Genomic DNA, 18863 nt, shown 5'->3' with positions numbered 1-18863 from the left:
AATATAGGAAACTTCCATAACAACTGCTTTGCTTGGAATAAAGTCAACCCATACATACTAAAGAAACATTGTGTAAAGGTGAATCATTTGTGATGGCTGAAATATATTTACCTGGTCTCTAAGTTCTTATTCTTGAAAAGATCCATTCGGTACCATTTTCTTCATTATACAGATATATATATATATATATATATATATATATATATATATATATATATATATATATATATATATATATATATATATATATATATACAGGGCCGCCGCGTGGAGGGGGGTACAGGGTACTTTTTACCCGGGCGCAGGATCAGAAGGGGCGCACACATGACAATAATTTTTTTTACTTTAATAAAAAAGATACACAGGGCTTCAAAGAAAAACTCCTAATTTTATAATATAAGTTTATTGTAACAATACAATTCACACATTTTAAAATTAGGAGTTTAAGAATTGTTGCCTCAGCAATACAGCATTATCCGAATTCATATGCGGAAGTCTGAGACTACTCAAAACTTTTGCGGGAAAATACTCATAATGGCTGCTTTGTTTATAAAAAGCACATTTATATCTATATTTATTATATACATACCTACATATAGATATCAACAAAAATTAAAGTACATTGCATAACTGAGATTCCAAGACTTCATTTACATTCGCTAAGTAACATAAAAATACCTTTAATACTTGAATTATTCTGTTTTGTAAAAACAAAACATGTTCAGTTTCAAGAAAAAAGATTCTGGCTGTCAAAACAGAAAAAATGCGGCAAATTGGACAGCAAATGAGCAAAAAAATAAACGTACACTCGAAGATTGTGGTATACGAGCTACAAAAAAAGGAGATGGGGATTGGCCTGCTGTTTCCACATTGATTATTAAAAATTCCTCCCAGACACGTCAAGCTTTTGAAATAGTAGGTTCATTAATTTAAATATAACCTTTTTTTTCATATACCTCTACCATTATACTATTGCTATATAATTCAAGAGATTTTTAAATCTTTTACTTCATTTTCTATAGGATGGCTTTGGAAATAATTCTTTTGAAAACTTTTTGAGCTCAAAAGAAGCGCTGCCTCCTTCAAGTAGCACAATATTGGCAACAAGAGTTGAAAATGGAAACAATTTATTGGTAAATTTTGCTTTGCAAAGATTCTTTTAATAATCATTTTGAGCTTGTGTAAGTAATATACTTATTTAAATATTTATTTAAAGTAATAGTATAAAGATAAGATGGTTGAGGCAATTAGTACAAACGATCCTGCTTTGTGGGCTGAAAATATGTCTAAAGTAGAACGTGATGCAGTTGTTCTTCAGGGGCCTCCTAAAAATCTTTCATATTTTCCGAGAGACTCGAACAAGATTAAGGTTCCTGAATCAGTTTTCCACGAAATAACTCGCAATGGGGAAGAAATAAACAGAGATTGGCATGTTTGGAGTGCAACTTCTAAAATATTTCTTTGCTTTCCGTGCTCACTTTTCGGAAGCGAGCAAGCTTGCGGGGCTGGTAATCAATCGCATCTTCTACGTTGGAATGGTGGCATCAATGGAAACTGGAGAAAGTTAGCTGACAAAGTAAAAAGCCACCAAAACAATCCTCACCATCGAGACTATTGCATTAAGTGGAAAACAGAGCTAGAAAACATGGAAAATCAGTGTGGGGTTGATTCAAGTCTAGAAAAATTGGTGAGAAATGAGGCAGCTAGGTGGCGTGAAATGCAGATATTGCCAAGCTAATTATGGACGTCTTGGAGCAAAACGACATCGATCTGAAGAACTGCCGAGTTCAAGGATACGACAATGGTGCCAACATGTCTGGTGTGTACAAAGGAGTACAAGCGATCATTCTTCAAAGAAATTCTCAAGCTTTCTATATGCCATGCAGCGCTCATAACCTTAACCTAGCTGGTGTTCACTCCCTTGAATCTTCTGTAGAAATGAAGTTTCTCTACAATCTTTTTAGTGGAAGCCCTATATGATGGAAAATCTTGACCGAGACGACTGGTTTGTCTCTTCATCAAACCTCGCAAACCCGATGGAGTGCACGCATTGAGGCTGTAAAGCCGTTGGTTAAGCGACCCAGAGGAATTCTTCTTTCTTTGCAGAAACTTCGGGATCTTGATTTAACTGGAGATATTTTGAATAACGTAAAATCTTAGGAGAAATGGATTCAGTCATTTGAGTTTATTATCATGACAACCTTCTGGTTCAAAGCACTTCAAGCAATAAACTATGTCAGCGTGTCATTTCAATCAGAAAATATTACTCTAGATGATGAGATAAAACTTATGAGGACTCTTAATTTCAAGCTGCAGAAAAAACGACGAACATTTTCTCGTTCCTATGGCTCTCAGAATCAAATAGTAGGTCGAGTGAAGAAAAAGAAGTTGAACAACCTAACGTGGAGAAGAAATGTAAAACTTTGGCGCAAATCTATGTGAGTGATGTAGATGAAGACAAACTTATTTTAGAGGTCCGTCATCTGGATACTCTGAAGCGCGCTAATCTTTTCGGTCCAAAAGAAAATCTCACTTCAATGAAGCTATTAAATGGAATTTATCAGAAAGGTCTAGAGAGACTCTAGACCTTTCTGATAAATTCGAATCAATATGCATTTTGTTACGAATCAATATGCATTTTGTTACGTATTTTTAACACGATTCCCGTTTCCATCGCCGAAGGAGAGCGGTCTTTCAGTAAGCTTGGTCTAGTAAAAACAACATTAAGATCTACAATGAGTCAAGACCGGCTAACTAATCTCCTAGTTATATCTATTGAACACGATCTTGCAAAAAGTCTGTGCTACGACGAGGTCATTACGAATTTTGCTATGAATAAAGCCCGGAGAGTAAACTTCTCTTGAAGCATTAAATATCTATTACATTTAAAACTTACAGTTACTTCCAATATAAATAAAGTTCAATAACATGTCTATTTGTGCATTTCTTTTTTAATATATTAAAAAAATTGTTAGAGGCTTCCTCGACCCACGCCCTCAGAATTCAGTAAAAAAAGATTAGCATTTGGACAGTACTCAAGTTTTTTTTGGATTCGGTCGATATGATAGGGCGCTAGTGAAATTTTGACCCTGGGCGTCATTAAGGATCGCGGCGGGCGTGTATATATATATATATATATATATATAGATGGAATGGAAATGGAATTAAATTGTAAGCTAACAAAGCATATATTTCTATATATTTCATCTTGCATTGCTTTTTCTTTGGCACTATAGGGAAGCTTCTCTTTTTCTTAAACTTCCTAAAATTAGAAAAGAAAACAATAAAAAAAATCTATTTCATCTCTCCTTCGAATTTTCTCTCGAAAGGCTAATCGAAAAACAACTTTAGTTTTATCACATTTCTTAACTTCAATGCCAATAATCTTTTTACTAAGCTGCTATTACTTATACTACTGTGAAGAGGGAGAACTAGATTAAAAACAACGATCGGAAAAGACCCACACAAGATGACTCGTCCACTCTTCATATAAATAAATAATAAAGCAAAAAGAATTAAGTTAAAAACAACAACTGAGAAAAGACGTAAACGCGAAGACTCATAAACGATAAAGCGACAATTAGAAAAGTCAAAAACAACTATCAGAAAAGACTTATACACGATGATTCACCGATCTATCACGTAAGTAAACGAAAAAACGGTAAGAAGAAAAGTTAAAAACAACTGAGAAAAGACGTTAACACGAAGACTCATCAACCTGCCATATTAATAAATAAAAAGATATCGCAACGGGAAAACAAGCAAAAACTATAAAAGCTCAAAAAAAAGCGAGTCTAAGAGAGTTGGGAGAAGAGTTTTAAAAGGAGAAGGAAGACGTAATTTTAAGAGAAAGTTTTAAGAATGTTTTAAGAAGAATTTTAAAAAGAGAGAGAATTATGTGATAAAAAAGGGTACATTGATAGTACAAGCAGTTTTATAATAAGCAGTTGAATAAAAGAAGAAAAGAAGAAGATTTTAATATTGATTGTTGGAGAATAACCAAAAGAATTAACTAAAGAAGAGATATTTGTAATAAAAGAAGATATAAAAGAAAGAGGAGTGATTGATATAAACAGTATTGATCACTGCAAGAAGCGTAAGAGAATATTATTTTTATTATATAAAAGTTGAAAATACAAGAGTGCTAACCATTACACAATAGAACATTTGTTGAGTTTTATTACATTACAGAATATACTGAAAACGGCGAGCCCTTTTAGATTAAACCTTTCCCTTTCCTAGCCAAGCTATCCCCAAACCTCGCCCTTTCCTAACCAAGTACTCCCTAGACCACTAACCTCGTTTCCAACCTCCATATATCTAACCACATAACTATAAATCCAAACCTTCCCCTTACCCTATCCTTTCCCTAAAACACGGCGTAAACAAATATTAATTAAAACAATTAACTATTAAAGACATTAAAAAAAACGCCACTCTCACACCGGAGTTTCCCTACCGAGATTTATGTATTCACTCATTTTTCATAAATCAGTGAACTTTAATTATTAATCATATTCGAAAAAGTAGATTGATTATTTTGAAACAAAATCGAAGGAAAAAGAAAAAAAAAACATTTTAGAAGAAATCATTTTTATTTAAAAAAAGAAAAAGAAAATTGATTTTTTAAAAAAAAGTGAAATAACATTTTTAATAAACATTTAAAAACATAATAATCCTAATGTTTTACCATTATTTTATTCAAAAACACCGTCTGTACCAAATTGTGTTACACCCAACAATGATGTTTCGCCATTAGAACATTTTGATCTCATTAGGCCATGAAGACAATGACAGGCATGATGAGTATATCGATAAAGTCATAAGTGAAAAGAGAACGGAAAGAGTTTTTAGACGATTTTTAAAATCCACAGCAAAACAAGAAGCTGAAGCTTCTCTACTTAGACAGAAAGATGAGAGAAACACTCTCAATTGGTTAGAAAAGTTTACAAGCTCACTCAGACCAACAATCGATAAGTCTAGCTTACCACAATTTAACGGAGGACCAGATGATGACATTAAAGAATTTTTCCTCCAATTTAAGAGAACAGCTACCTTTAAAAAGTAGAAAAATAACGAACAACTTAGCGTTTTATCGGTTTGTTTAAATAAATCTGCTTCGATATTTTATGAGCCCCTCCAAAACCAAACAAGACAAGATCTACAATTAGTTCAATAAGTTTTTCAGAATGAGTACGAACCAGCGGAACGTATTTGGATTAAGAAAACCCAACTGTGGGTTGAAAGAAGAAAAAAGAGGACTTAAACATTTCATAGCAAGTTTAGAGAAGTTGTCACAAGAGATAAAAGTTTTGGAAATAACCAAAAGAGATCTTTTTATTCTAGGAGTTTATTTTAATTTGAAGAGAAAACTTCTTTTAAGCCAACCAGAAACATTTACACAAGCAGTTAGGTTGTTTCCTTGAAGTCCTAAAAGATTTGACATCTGTGAATGAAAAAATGTGACATCTCTCAAGTTAACCTATAAATGGCATGAGAACTCATATAAAGGAATACAAGCAGATTGGTATATTTACTGAATAATTTTGACTTTATAACGTATCTTTAATATCTATACTATAACTTCATATAACATATCCAAATGCATTAAATAATGAGTATGTGTATGTTATATGAAGAATGATGAAAGATGCACCCCTACTTCTGTTTTATTGACTTTATATTGATTCTTTACATTATTTTGCAAGGGTGAATTCAGGTCCTAACAAACCATCTCTCGATAAATGCATTTTATTTATACTCGTAAACGCACTTCAAGCGCGGATCCAGGATTTTGTAACTGTGGCCAAATTTTATTTTCACGGTTGAAATTTCGATTAAAGACCGATATTTTAATGTTTTTTTGGAGCATTTATTGGTAGAATAAAACGTCGATAACGTATAATAAGAACCGTTGTGGCCATCGCGGAATCTCTAGAGCCAAAATCCGTAAATTGCGGTAGACAAATTTTAATTTTTAGGGATATTCCTGAAGCGAAAAAACCCAAAACTAATGTGATTGCCGTTAAATTAAAACTATATCGCCATTGCCACAATGGCCACATCTTAGATCCGTGCCTGCACTTGACTTAACTCGAAGTATGGCATGTATTACGGGGAAATCCGGTTATACGTTTAAAGCCACGCGTTTAAAACCATGTGTTTAAAACCATTTTAAAATTATTATCGGGTTTCCCCGTCAACCTTATCATAATATAATTCCTACAGAAATTAATGTTTAATGTTTAATGTTTAATGTTTAATGTCGCCGTTTCGTCATTAGTTACTAGGCTTTGAAAGAGCGCGTTCTTAAAATGCACGCGGCCGTTGGAGAAAGATCCATGAAGCGAGTTAAAACTTTCTTCCTTTTGGAATCTAATTATTAGTTTAGATATATTACATAAAGAATCATATGAAGATAAATAACAATCGTTAAGATCATCTTATAATTGAAGTAAGTATATAAAATAGTTATACATTTTTATTAGATAAAGTAGAAAGGATTTAAATTTTAATTAGATAAAGTAGAAAGGATTTCAATTTTTATTAGATAAAGTAGAAAGGATTTCAATTTTTATTAGATAAAGTAGAAAGGATTTTAATTTTTTAAATCGTTTATATTTTGTTTGTTTTAGTTTTTCTTTTTGCAGTTTTGTTTTTATTATCTTATATTTTAGTAGGAAAATAGGGGTATGTATGTTATTTAAAGTTATACTAATGCTATTTCCATAAAATGGTTATTACTACATTGAAATTTCTGTGATGCTATTAACTATTTTTGTACTTTTTTAGAAAATTTAGAAAAGTAAATTAAACGTAAATTATGAAGAAAAAAAATAAGGTAAAGAGTATTGTTTGTAAATATATATTTTGTATCTTTTTAAATTTTCTCGCATCATTTTTAAAATTTTTGTTTGCACACTTTTATTGTTTGCATATATGCTTTTTTGATATGTATGTGTATGTGGTAATAAGTGCTTTATAGTTGTTTTATCAATGTGTTTTTATAATAATGTAAAGTGTTTTTTTACTGTTTGTGTATGTGTTAATATGTGTTATATAATTGTTTTAAAAATGTGTTTAAATATGTATATAAGGAATATATTTAACCTTATATACATATTTAAGCACATTTATTGTGTTTATAGTTGGGGCGCTAATTTACTTTTCTACCCCCCTATTTTTATTTTTGATTATGATAGAGAATTTTATCCTGATTAAGAATCGTATAAAAACATACACCTGAAAACCAAAGGAAAGTTCTCTAATTTGATGTTGAAGTGTCAAAAAAATATACCAAAAACGCTAATATTCGCCATCTTTTTTTACAAAACTACTAAGTTAATAATTCATGCAGTAAACATGAAATTATTTATTAAAAAAACTTTATAGCCCGGTTTTTATTTCGCTAAAACATTTTATAGAGAAATTTGTTATGTATTTTCTTTTTAAGTATTTTTTTCTTGAAAAAACTTCGAATTTCAATAACTTTTTTTCTTATTTTCAGATTATATAAATTTTTTTAAAAATATATTAATGATTTTAGATAAACAAATGTTTATCTAAAATATACAAAATATACATAAATATTATTCAAACGGGATATTCATCTACAACTTGGTTCCAAAAGTGAAAATAAGAATGTTCTTTAAAACGTTGCGCCCACATAAATTCTGACAAATAATCGGGAATCATTTCTCGATTTGTGGGCCCAAACATAGCTTTAAATTTGGCTTTGCTTCTTTGCCACATTGCCTCAACCCTGTTTGTTGTAACACTTGTTGCGGGATCAACAAAATGTAAAGTATGGTTTACTGTACCATGTTGAAAGCCTTGCGCTGCTAAACCTCGGTATGCTGCCCACATATCGCTCCATATTTCAGTTCCAGGACGAATCCATTGTATGATGATGGGTAGTAAGGTTGCAGCATCGCGGTGCGCTACAGGAATGAGTAACCCTTCTTTAGTCGCTATATCGTACGCACCAAAAATCCATTGATCTTCCACAATTCTACCTCGGTTGTATTTCCTTCTTGAAAAAAGTGATTCATCTATTTCCACTATTGAACCTGGTCCTCCTAATTGCACACGGTTATTAAGGAAATAAGTAACGGCAATGTCTCTACAAAATTGATTCCAATCAACAACAGTTTTATTGCTACCAATTTCTAAATCCTTTTGAATGTCTTTTAATGAAAGGCCACGACTTTTTCCGGCGCTACGAGTCCAAATATAAGTAATACCTATTACTTGCCAAAGTTTCAGTTGAGATCTTTCAAAAAAACTCCCAACACGAATACTTATTTTCTTTTTGCATTGTTTTTGCATGCATCTCCAAATCTTTCCATCGACATTATCACTATTTTGTTCGTTGCACTGGATGTTACATCGAGGACAGACCATATTGATAGCAAGTAAACCAAACTCCCTGCACCAACGGATACACTCGTTATTATTGTTTTTAAACCTGCGACCAATTTCCGGTAAATTAAGGCTATCAAATTCAATAATAGTCGGTCGTCTAGCATTCGCCATTTTAATTTTAAAACAGAAATAAAGAAACATTTCTTATAGAGAGAGTCTTTTATAATTACATTTTGTTTTTTGCAAATTTTTTGCATCGGAATTTTCATGAATACTTTCTGAATTTTCATGAGAATTTTAATTACTTTTAAACTACAGAAACCAGGCGGCGTAATTAAATAGTGAAATTTTAAAGTGTTGTAAAAAAAGATGGCGAATATTAGCATTTTTGGTATATTTTTTTGACACTTCAACATCAAATTAGAGAACTTTCCTTTGGTTTTCAGGTGTATGTTTTTATACGATTCTTAATCAGGATAAAATTCTCTATCATAATCAAAAATAAAAATAGGGGGGTAGAAAAGTAAATTAGCGCCTATAGTTGGTACATATGTTTATATTATGTTGTTTCCGTGTTTTCAGAGTGCTGTGACTTGGTAAACATCTACCTGAAAATCAATTATTGTATTTTAGAGAAGGAGCAGAACAAATGGCTTTAGATCGTGCAGCTAAACATGATAGGCACCTAACGGCATGGTTTAAGTTAAATACTGAAAATGAAAGAGCACATTGCTATTCGTATGTAGACATTCCTTTTCACTTTATATTTAATGATAAACATTGTAAATGGAAGGTTAGACAAAGGGGTGGTAATAAGGTGATAGTAAGAATGTATAAAGTTAATCCAACTGGAGAATTGTTTTTTCTTAGACTGTTACTTTTGCAAGCAAAAGGAGCAACATCTTGGGAGGATGGATGTGCGTACTGTTAATGGTATTGTCCTTGAAACGTTTCGTGAAGCTTGAGTTTTGAAAGGTCTGTTGCAAGATGACACTGAATGGCAGAATATTCTTTCTGAGGCGGTTTTAACACGTATGCCAAAGCAAATTAGACAGTTGTTTTCAATTATTTTGACCTTTTGTGAATCTGACAATCCTTTACATCTCTGGAATACATACAAATTTTTTATGATAGAAGATTTCATTTACCACTCAGTCCCACTTCTAATAGCTGAACAAGCTACTCTTCATCAAATTGAAAAGATTATTAATCAGTGGTAAAATGCTGACTGATTACAATCTGCCTGTTATTGATGAGTTTATTGGCTTAAATCTAGAAAATTTTGATGAAAATGTTCAACAATTGATATAGTAGAATTGTGTATAAACACAACCAACTGAAATAGTAGAATTGTGTATAAAATGTTCTTTGCTTTGGCAATGGGTGCAGAAGTTTGCATTAACTGAAAATATGAGAGTACAAGATGGGGAAGGTGAATATTCCCAATTGCTTCTAAAACTTGGGAATGGAACAATACCTGTCAAAGAGGAGGATCCTTTTAAAGGATGCATTAAAATACCAAATCAGTGCATTATTAGAGAAAATGAATCAGTTGTTGAAAAGATTTTTGGAGATGCTGATCAAAATGATTATTCTAAACGCGTGATTTTAACACCAACTAATGTTGATTCATTATCAATGAAGAAGTGCTTGAATGTCTGCCGGGTGAGGTCAAAATTTATTTAAGTGCTGATCAAATTGATACTGATGACCTTAATGAAAGAGATAATTTTCCTGTTGAGTTTTTGAACAGCTTAACTCCTTCAGGTATGCCAGCTCATTGTTTAAAATTGAAAATTGGTTGTGTAATTATGCTACTTAGAAATTTAGATCTCAAAGCTGGGTTATGTAATGGTACTCGAATGAAAGTTTGTGCTCTTCAAAATAATTATATTGATGCAGAGGTTTTGACAGGTGTTTCTGGTGGTAAATGGGTTTTTGTTCCTCGAATTCAGTTGGCTCCATCAGATTCTAATTTACCTTTTGTTCTGAAACGGCGTCAGTTTCCTGTCAGATTGGCTTATTCAATGACAATTAATAAAAGTCAAGGTCAAACATTTGATAGAGTTGGGGTATATCTCAAAAAACCGTGTTTCTCTCATGGTCAACTATATGTTGCATGTTCAAGAACTAGGGCATTTAATAGTTTGTTTTTCAAAATTGATAAACATCTCATTCAAGATATGGTAGGTGAAAAGTGTTACACAAATAATGTTATATTTTTTTTATTACTTTAATATTTTTTTCATAGTTTTTGATAAATATACCTGTCATTTAATATGTTTATATGTGTTATATGAAACCATATTTGTTTACAGCTGTATATATGTTTAAATTATGTTGTTTCCATGTTTTCAAAGTGGTGTGAGTTGGCATTATATTGAGCAAGATTGATAACCTTGCCAGCCAAGCGGTGTACTTATAGCAGAGGTGTGACTTGGCAGCATTTAGTGTCAGGCGGTTTTACTGCTTTAGAGCTAGGTTGTGTTGTCTCGCCTTTTTTCATTATTCTGGAAACACAATAATGTCTGTTAATGTTTAGCGTAATGTGTATGGGAGAGTATGCAACCTTGATCTTTAAATCTAGGGTGTTTTCATGTCCTAAATTTGAAGTAATTGAATAACTAATATTGAATATAAAAACAAATATACTTTTATGTAGTTATATGTTTAGTAAAAAGATAAATATATAGTTAACTTTAAATTGGTTTTCTACTTTTGCCTTTCATATTTTAATTTGGTTTGTTATTTTCGCTGGATTTTAGGATCAAGGGTGTAAATATTCTATTGTTATGTGTTATTGTTGTGATGTTTTGTGTTGATAAACTGCTTGGCTTATCTTCACGTTGGTGTCTATTGTTAAAAATGAATAATAGGTAGTTTCATTATTGGAAATTACTGCTTTTATTTATTTACTAAAAGCCAACATGCTAAAAATGCAGTTTATATCTTAATTTGATTTTTTTTTTTTTTTTTTTTTTAAATTTATTTTAGTATTGTTAATCCTTTGCATTTCGAAACAGATTTTATAGTTACATTTTCGATAAATGTTTATATTAACTGCCACGTCAAAATAGGTTACTATAAATAGGTAAATCGATTTTCATTTTTTATGTGGTTTTTTTTTTTCTTTAAGATTTACGATTGACGCATTTATACGATTTATAAAAAGAAAACCTGATTACCTTTTATTGTAAATTTTTGTCAGTTAAAATGATATAAATAGATGCAATTAGTTCAAGTTTTTTTTAATTTTCTCTATTTTATGCCTAATAATATTTGTTGTACGTAACCTAGGGGATCTTTTTAAACGGGGGGTGAATATTGTAGTTTAGCGCATTTGTCAAATATCGAGTTACTTAAATTTTATAAGGTATTTAACTAATTAATTAGCTTAATTTTGAGGAAAGAAAAAATTCTTATATTTGTTAAATTTTTAAATCATTGTTTCACATTTTATTATTCTGGTGAAAGGTCTTCATCAAAAACTTGATTACTCTTAATAAAAATAGCTCTATTCTCCTGACCACCATTAAGGCAAAAACGGGGAAGGGAGGTCCTTTATTAGTGTCAAAATATTTAAGATAATTAAACTTCGAGTAACAAAAGGAATTTTTAGTAAATGGTAGCAAATTACCGTTTACTAAAAGCTATTGAAACAAAGAGGCCATATATAAATATGGTCAGATTAGTGTCACAAATAGTGATGGTCAAATGTTCAGTTATTTTTAATTAATTTATTTAGTTGTGTGCATTTAACGTTTTAAAGACAATTTCCTTTTTTAAAGAAACATGTATCAAGGGGATACCAAAAAATTAATAATCCATGTATAATTAACGTTCGCTTTATATTACTCTCATTAATTAAAGTTCATGTTATAAAAAATATAACAAAAATTTAGCTTTTTTCGTCAATTTAAAGCATGATGAAGTGTTATTATTTTCTGTCAGTAACTAAAAACGTATTGTTTTGAACTTAGTGATGTCGAGGAAAATAGTTCTGCCCTACACTGATATGACATATGTCAGTTTTAAATTTCTCAAATAATGTTAAATAATTGGTAAATTATTTTACCTCCGCATACTTTTTATTTTAATTTTACAGATGGTTTAATTTTTTAAATTTGAAGGCGTTTTTCTAAAAGGGTATTAGTAATGGTTTCGCAACTTTAAAATGTGGAAAACAGCCACTATAAATTAACAGACCGACCATAACCCGTATTACGGGTTGCTTTTTGCTAGTTGAATTAACCCTTTAGCGCCCGTGTAGCAGATCTGCTACATAACTTCAGAAACCTTTTATGGCCATCCTGTCAACACAGTGATCTCAAAAACACCTTTTGTAGCATATTTACAACATATTTTTGTTGATCTGATTTAGCTAGGTTAATATAATTAGATAATCAAGACTTAAAAACACATCAAAATAGTCTTTTTAAAAATCGGATGATTGCTGTCAGACAAGGTATTTTCAAAGAGAGTTTTTTCCTGTTTTTTTACGAATATTAAAGCTTATTTGTTTATTTTATTTTAAATTAATAACACATGTAAGTTTTAGAAGTATTTAAGAGAGTTTCCTCTTTTTGAAACTATCACAAAATGCTATCTGAATTTATATGTATCACATATGCTACAATGACAAAATTGGGTTTGCTAGTGAAATTTTAAAATTTTATTTTTTAATTCATAATCTAGGCCCTAAAACAATTGCTTTTTGAAGTTTTTGGAGTTTTTTGAAAATTTTAAGCCCTGGTGGGCGCTAAAGGGTTAAACATCGGTCAATTTAAAACTAAAGACAAATCAGAATGATTCCTGTTATAAGTAATTAAAAGAGCGATGAAATTTTTGTTTCGCATAAAGTAAATATTTAGGAAAATGTTCCTCCCCGAGTTTCATTATTACCTAGCTACACACCTCTTACGAACATGTTAATAAACGTGGTCTTTACAAATTATAAATAATATCTTTACAAATTTTGACTACATATCTAAAGGTGTTGTTTTTTTTTTTTTTTTTTTTTTTTTTTAAGAATTCGCTGTACGCGTTAAAGGGTTTTGCAGCTTTCAGATGGCTGCACCAGAAAGTAATATTTCCTAAAAATAATTGAAATATTTCATGCAGCTGTATTTCGTTTAGAGTTGAAATATCAGCTCTGCCCTTCTACGTTGTACAATGTCTCCCCTTGATATAACATACCTTCTAATGCTTGTTTTGAGCATACCATATGGGCTCTTGGTAAAAAGAGTTAATAGCACATTTATGAGACAGATCTTATGTTTCTCAGCTGGCCTATTAATTGTTATCCTGTTAGTTGGAGTTAATGGTGCTGTTCATTCTTTTACAACAATAGCTGTTAATTTTATAATTTTGAAAGTTTTTAGTTACAGGTAAATTATTTTCATTATTTGCTCACACGCACACACAAAGATATATATATATATATATATATATATATATATATATATATATATATATATATATATATATATATATATATATATATATATATATATATATATATATATATATATATATATATATATATATACTAGACCTGGTGTTGATGCTGCAATTAAGTACTGACTTTAACTTTAAATGAAATGATAAAAACTTTTATTTAATATTTTTATAAAATAAAGTGAAGTATTTGAAAAAAAATACTCATGCAAAATGTTTTTAATATATGGTATTTATAAAAACAAAAAAAATTAAACATAATTATTCTATAAAAAGCTACATTGTTTCTTGTATTTAAATTAAGTTGATATTTATGCTATATGATGTACATGGGGTGAATAGTATGTATGCAAAAATTATATATATGCATGAATATATAGATTATTATTTTGTGCATATATTCAGGATATTTATTTTTAAGAATTTTACCGGATATTGTACTTTTATATGCATTTACTTAGAAATTCATGTTGTAACACATGTACTCTATTTATTCAAAAAATATTTACTTATGACAGCAAGTTGATATTGTCAATACAAAGTAAGGAAAACTCTTAACTTAGTGTCATTCAGTATTTTGAATAATTTTTTATCATTATTTTCAAATAATTTGTAAATTATAATTTTTTTAGTTTAATCATTTTGAGTTTTCAAAAATAAGGGTCTATATGACATTACAGTCAAATAAACATGGTTGTTTTTTTATGGTTATTAAATTTCATTAGTTAAAAAATCTTGTTAAATTTGAAAGGATCAGACTTTGACCTAAATTTACTTAAATAAAAGAAGTCAATATTAAGTCATGTTTTAAAATCTAAGATTGCAGCCTGAAAGTTTTTCATTTTTAAAAATTTTGAATATTTAAGTTGTTCAAAGTGTCAGAAAAACAGCTAAAATATAAAGTTTTCAAAATTTAATGAAACAACAACAAAAAAATGATTGCAATAATTAACTTGATTTTATAAAGTTTGGCTTTAGAAATAATCCCCAAAATGGTTGTTTTACACTTTTCTCACAATTTAAAGTAAATAAAACCAAATGTAAACAAATATATATATATATTTTAAACATATCAATATAAATAATTAGATGACTGTCCTATAAATAATTAGATGGCTGTCCAGCTGATAAAACAGATGTCACCAACTAATAGATGTCACCAACTGACAACAGATTGTCTTTAAGAGCAAGTAAGAGGACTTGGTAAATCAAATTTTAAAACAGAAATTTTGATTAGAAACAAATCTTTCAAAAGTGTGTTATAAATTTCCAAAGTTAAAAAGTATGTTATAAATTTGCATCAGATTCTTCAGATTCATATTGCTGTGTAACTGCTCATCAATTTGACCATAGTTCAAATATTAAAAATAGATGGAACAAAATTGTATTAGCAATGGAGTTTTTTTTGGAATATGTAAAAGTTTTTTTAAAAAATAGTCTTGAACTAACTTTTTTTTAGAATATTTTAAATAGTAAAATTCTGGATGCACCTTTTTTTTACCAGATTAAATTAGATAAGTTTACTATCATAAGACTTAGGTCAGAGTCAAGATCTTTCTCAACTGTATTATTTATACTAAATATGTAAACATGAGTTATAAACCTATCAATCAGGAAAATAGATATTCAGGATCAGATAATAGCATTTCTGAATATATAAGTTTTGAATAAATATTTTAATGGTGGTAAATATTCTTAAATAGTGAATAAATATTTTATTCCTAGAAACTGTAGCTGGATATCAGTGTTGTTTACATTTTCATATCTGCTGTTCTATCGAACCTGTGAGCAGTTTGGTTTTCCCAAACCTCCTCAGCACTCAAATGCTGTTCAACTTCTTGTTACTGTTCGAGTGTGTGCTTTTTTTTTAATAAAAATTTTAGTGAAGTTGTTCAGCACTTTATTAAAAGTATAAGCTTTAAAGTTTTATAGTCTTATGATTTTTTTTAGATGATTAGTTTGGCATTTGAACTTCATGATGAGTTGATCAGATCTGAGAAAAAGGATGACTCTGTTGTTAAAATAAGAAATGATTTTAATACTTCAATCTCTATTTTGGACACTTTTGCATATGGCTATTGTTACATAGGATTAATGACTGGCCCTTTTTACACTTATAAAACCTTCAATGATATGTTAAAACAAGATAGTGCAAATATAAACACTCTGGAGCCTGCTATAATGAATCTCAAATTTGCCCCTATTATAGCTGTAGGCTATCTTTATTTAAAGAGTCAATTCCCAACAAGCTATCTAGAAAGTGATGAATGCCTAAAGCACCCATATGGTTCTCTTTATGTTGTATTTGTTTCTATAGTAACTTTCATGTGGTTTCACTGGCGATTTTATGTTGGTTGGCTTTTAGCTGAATCAATGTGCATGTCCTGTGGTTTGGGTGCATATCCCAGAGACTTTGTTTGTAAGCCAGGTGCAGGACCAACAGGAGAAACAGTAAACCCCAAAGAATTGATACACTGTTTTAGAAATAGTTACAAGTTAGTTTTTTTTTTTTTTTAATTTCTGATGTGTATAATTGACTTGTATGCTTATAATTTGTTTTTATTGCTATTTTATAAAAATCATATTAACAGTATTTTTTTTTTCTTTGTGAGTGTTATTATTTCTTTAAGATAATTTGTTATTGAATTTTTTTAGTTTTGAAACTATTCGAAATATCAACATACTTGAATTTGAATTTTCAACCTCATTCCAAATGTCATTGAGGAATTGGAATATGACTATACAGTGGTGGATAAGAGAGTATATTTATAAACGTTTGCCATTTAAGTCCCACCCTCTGAAGTAAGTTTTTTCTTGATGCAATAAAATTGCAGCAGACTTCTAGTGTGGCCCAAAAATTAAGAAAAATATCTTTACATAGAGTGCAAATGTAACAAATAATATCAAAGTATGATTAATCATGACATATTTTTTTTAAAAAAATATAGTTAAAAACAGTCTAAAAATTTTGTTCTAAATTTTGAATTAAAGAATATTAAACTTTTTGTTGCAATTTTAGTAAATTATCTTTATTTGAAAAGGCAACAAAACCTTTCCAGCTTTCTTTTCCTGTTGTATTTTTTCTTCCTATTTAATAAAAACATTCAACATTTCTTGCTTCTATTGAAACTTTATGTTTTCATAAGAAAAATCTCTTTAATTGATTTGTTTTTCTGCTTAATGAAATTTGATCATTAGGATATTGCATGATCTTTTGTTCAGTTCCTAAAACAGAAAATTTTTTGTGGCTTTCATAAAAAAGAATCAAGTATAAAAAAAAGAAAGAAAAAAAAATTAATCTTACCGTCTTTATTAATTCAGTTTACTTTTTTTTTGAAAGCTTTTGCGTTGCTTTACTTTAGGGTTGCTGTTTCATTTTTCATTAGTTGCTACTGGCATGGTATCCATAGTGGATATTATTTAACTGGCTTTTGTTATGTTATTGCAATTATGTCTGATGTTCGATTGGACTTGTCAATGAAACCTTACATAAAGACACCATTCCAACAGCAGTTGTGGTTATTATTCAAAAAAGTTTATACATACTCTTTAGTTGCGTTTGTGTTTGTGCCTTTTCAATTTTTGACTTATGATGTTAGTATAAAGATATGGGAAGCTATGTGTTATTGGGGCCTTTTTTCTATGCTATTTCTCAATGTGGTAGCATCAGTTATTTAAAATAGTTTTTAAAGATTTTTTAACTGCTCAGATTAAAGTTTATTGATGTTCATAGGGGCAGTTCATTTCAATACACATAAAAAATATGCTTAATTGAACTAAAGCTCCAAACTTAGTTATCCTATTTTTATATGTAGTATTAATTTTCTATGCTTTTTTAAATTGTTTTTTGATTGTTGTATCCAAAGTATCTGTATGAAATACACAGTTTAGAATTTTTATAAAATGAGTTTTTATGAAGTTTTTAAAATTTTGAAAGGGTTTTGTTTTAATTTTTTTTTATGAGCTCATTTTTTCCTTTATGTAACTATTTATGTTTCATATGAATTTTTATATTAAAAATATAATTGTTATATTTTATTTAATAATTATATTATCAAAAATATGTAATTTTTTAACTTTTACCAACTTTAATTTCTGTTGTAGGACAGTAAACTTGCTAAATAGATTTTAACTTTTCAAGCTCACTTAAAAATTATCTTTTTTTTTTGGATTTAATTTGAACCTGTGCACAAATTAGTTTTTTTTATAATTAGCAATATTTTTTTAAATATTTGTATTGCAGTTCACTTTTTATTACTGTAAAATTCAGCTTTGAAAATATTACATTTAGTGGATTTTATATGCTTTGTATTCTTGTAGCCTAAATATTTATGACCAATATTTTTAACTAATAATCAAACTTTCTTTTTTTTGTAGTTAGACATTTTTTATTTGCATAATTATTCTAAAACTAATACAGTTTTTAGGTTTAGTTTTTAGATGTATTAGGGCTCATTTACTTTCAAACATACAAATCTTTGCACAATAATACGTTGTTGTATAAAAGTATGGTTGTATAAAAGTACGTTTTGTTGTATAAAAGTATGGTTTTCTAAATGATACACAAGTATGTATTGTTTTTTTTTTAATATTGATGACATTGTTTGAATATCAGCAATTTAAAAAATGATGGATAGTATTATAAGTATGAGTATTTGAGTTGGTTGATTAGAACTATGCCCAGCTGTTATAAAAATATAAGTATGTTATAAAACAGTAGCATTAAACTGTAGTTATGTATGAGTAAAAAGAATTCTTCTTAACTGGATTTTCCGAGAATTATCTCTACATAACTACAAGTTAAGGTTAACATTTTATATTTAGGTTTACATTTTATACACTATAAATAATAATTCATTAGACCATAAACTAAGAAATTCAACCAGGCATTTAGTTCTTGAGCAAAGAAGACTTTCTTCTTTTCAGATTGGTATTAAACAGACAATTTTATAACTTAACAGCTTGGCATAATCTTAATTAAACAATTCAAATACTTATGCCAATAATACTTGCTACCATATTTAAAGTTCCTGGTATTCAAA

The 18863-nt window shown here is 29.4% G+C and overlaps 3 protein-coding genes and 1 pseudogene across 10 annotated transcripts; 3 read left to right on the top strand and 1 right to left on the bottom strand.

Moving 5' to 3' along the window:
* Positions 1 to 660: 660 nt before the first annotated feature.
* Positions 661 to 2534, top strand: LOC149878812 (uncharacterized; annotated as a pseudogene). The gene is made up of 3 exons (XR_016446976.1): positions 661 to 915; positions 1023 to 1133; positions 1223 to 2534. The product of XR_016446976.1 is annotated as an uncharacterized LOC149878812 (transcript).
* A 1270-nt stretch (positions 2535 to 3804) lies between these two features.
* Positions 3805 to 11760, top strand: LOC149878810 (ATP-dependent DNA helicase PIF1-like). Of its 4 annotated transcripts, none has more exons than XM_090071830.1 (5): positions 3805 to 4096; positions 6284 to 6454; positions 6793 to 6841; positions 8998 to 9102; positions 9235 to 11474. In XM_090071830.1, the coding sequence occupies exon 5, from the start codon at positions 10134 to 10136 to the stop codon at positions 10599 to 10601; it is 468 nt and encodes a 155-aa protein (XP_089927956.1). In that variant the 5' UTR covers positions 3805 to 4096; positions 6284 to 6454; positions 6793 to 6841; positions 8998 to 9102; positions 9235 to 10133; the 3' UTR covers positions 10602 to 11474. The 4 variants fall into 4 exon arrangements, with proteins under 4 accessions (XP_089927956.1, XP_089927957.1, XP_089927959.1 ...); XM_090071833.1 differs by lacking the exon at positions 3805 to 4096 and adding an exon at positions 11501 to 11760 and having other exon boundaries at positions 4130 to 6454; positions 9235 to 10550; XM_090071832.1 differs by lacking the exon at positions 3805 to 4096 and having other exon boundaries at positions 4130 to 6454; positions 9235 to 10550; positions 10725 to 11476.
* On the bottom strand, positions 7594 to 8535 carry LOC149878811 (uncharacterized). The gene has a single exon (XM_090071230.1). It carries the CDS (start codon positions 8533 to 8535, stop codon positions 7594 to 7596), a length of 942 nt encoding a protein of 313 aa, XP_089927356.1.
* Positions 11761 to 12858: 1098 nt separating the features above from the next.
* On the top strand, positions 12859 to 18347 carry LOC145192845 (membrane-bound acylglycerophosphatidylinositol O-acyltransferase mboat7-like). 4 transcript variants are annotated; one of them, XM_090071826.1, is made up of 6 exons: positions 12859 to 13357; positions 13501 to 13751; positions 15547 to 15673; positions 15772 to 16316; positions 16477 to 16623; positions 17184 to 18347. In XM_090071826.1, the coding sequence occupies exons 2-6, from the start codon at positions 13537 to 13539 to the stop codon at positions 17497 to 17499; spliced, it is 1350 nt and encodes a 449-aa protein (XP_089927952.1). In that variant the 5' UTR covers positions 12859 to 13357; positions 13501 to 13536; the 3' UTR covers positions 17500 to 18347. The 4 variants fall into 4 exon arrangements, with proteins under 4 accessions (XP_089927952.1, XP_089927953.1, XP_089927955.1 ...); XM_090071827.1 differs by lacking the exon at positions 12859 to 13357 and having other exon boundaries at positions 13387 to 13751; XM_090071829.1 differs by lacking the exons at positions 12859 to 13357; positions 13501 to 13751 and adding an exon at positions 14885 to 15011.
* Positions 18348 to 18863: the final 516 nt, after the last annotated feature.

The sequence above is a fragment of the Hydra viridissima genome, unplaced genomic scaffold (genome assembly GCF_058129835.1).
Source record: "Hydra viridissima isolate aposymbiotic clone 2 unplaced genomic scaffold, HvirCarnegie_v1 scaffold_14, whole genome shotgun sequence".
NCBI classification, from domain to species: domain Eukaryota; kingdom Metazoa; phylum Cnidaria; class Hydrozoa; order Anthoathecata; family Hydridae; genus Hydra; species Hydra viridissima.
The sequence above is the reverse complement of the archived record's forward strand: the minus strand, read 5'-3'. Positions and strand labels throughout refer to the sequence as shown.

What these genes read in the sequence shown, in the direction of transcription:
- LOC149878810 (XM_090071831.1), top strand. Translation starts at nt 10,134, where the DNA reads ATGCCAGCTCATTGTTTAAAATTGAAAATTGGTTGTGTAATTATGCTA.
- LOC149878811 (XM_090071230.1), bottom strand. Translation starts at nt 8,535, where the DNA reads ATGGCGAATGCTAGACGACCGACTATTATTGAATTTGATAGCCTTAAT.
- LOC145192845 (XM_090071826.1), top strand. Translation starts at nt 13,537, where the DNA reads ATGTCTCCCCTTGATATAACATACCTTCTAATGCTTGTTTTGAGCATA. An exon ending in TTGAAAGTTTTTAGTTACAG is followed by an intron (nt 13,752 to 15,546) that starts GTAAATTATTTT and finishes TTTTATTCCTAG; the next exon opens with AAACTGTAGCTGGATATCAG. An exon ending in AACTTCTTGTTACTGTTCGA is followed by an intron (nt 15,674 to 15,771) that starts GTGTGTGCTTTT and finishes GATTTTTTTTAG; the next exon opens with ATGATTAGTTTGGCATTTGA.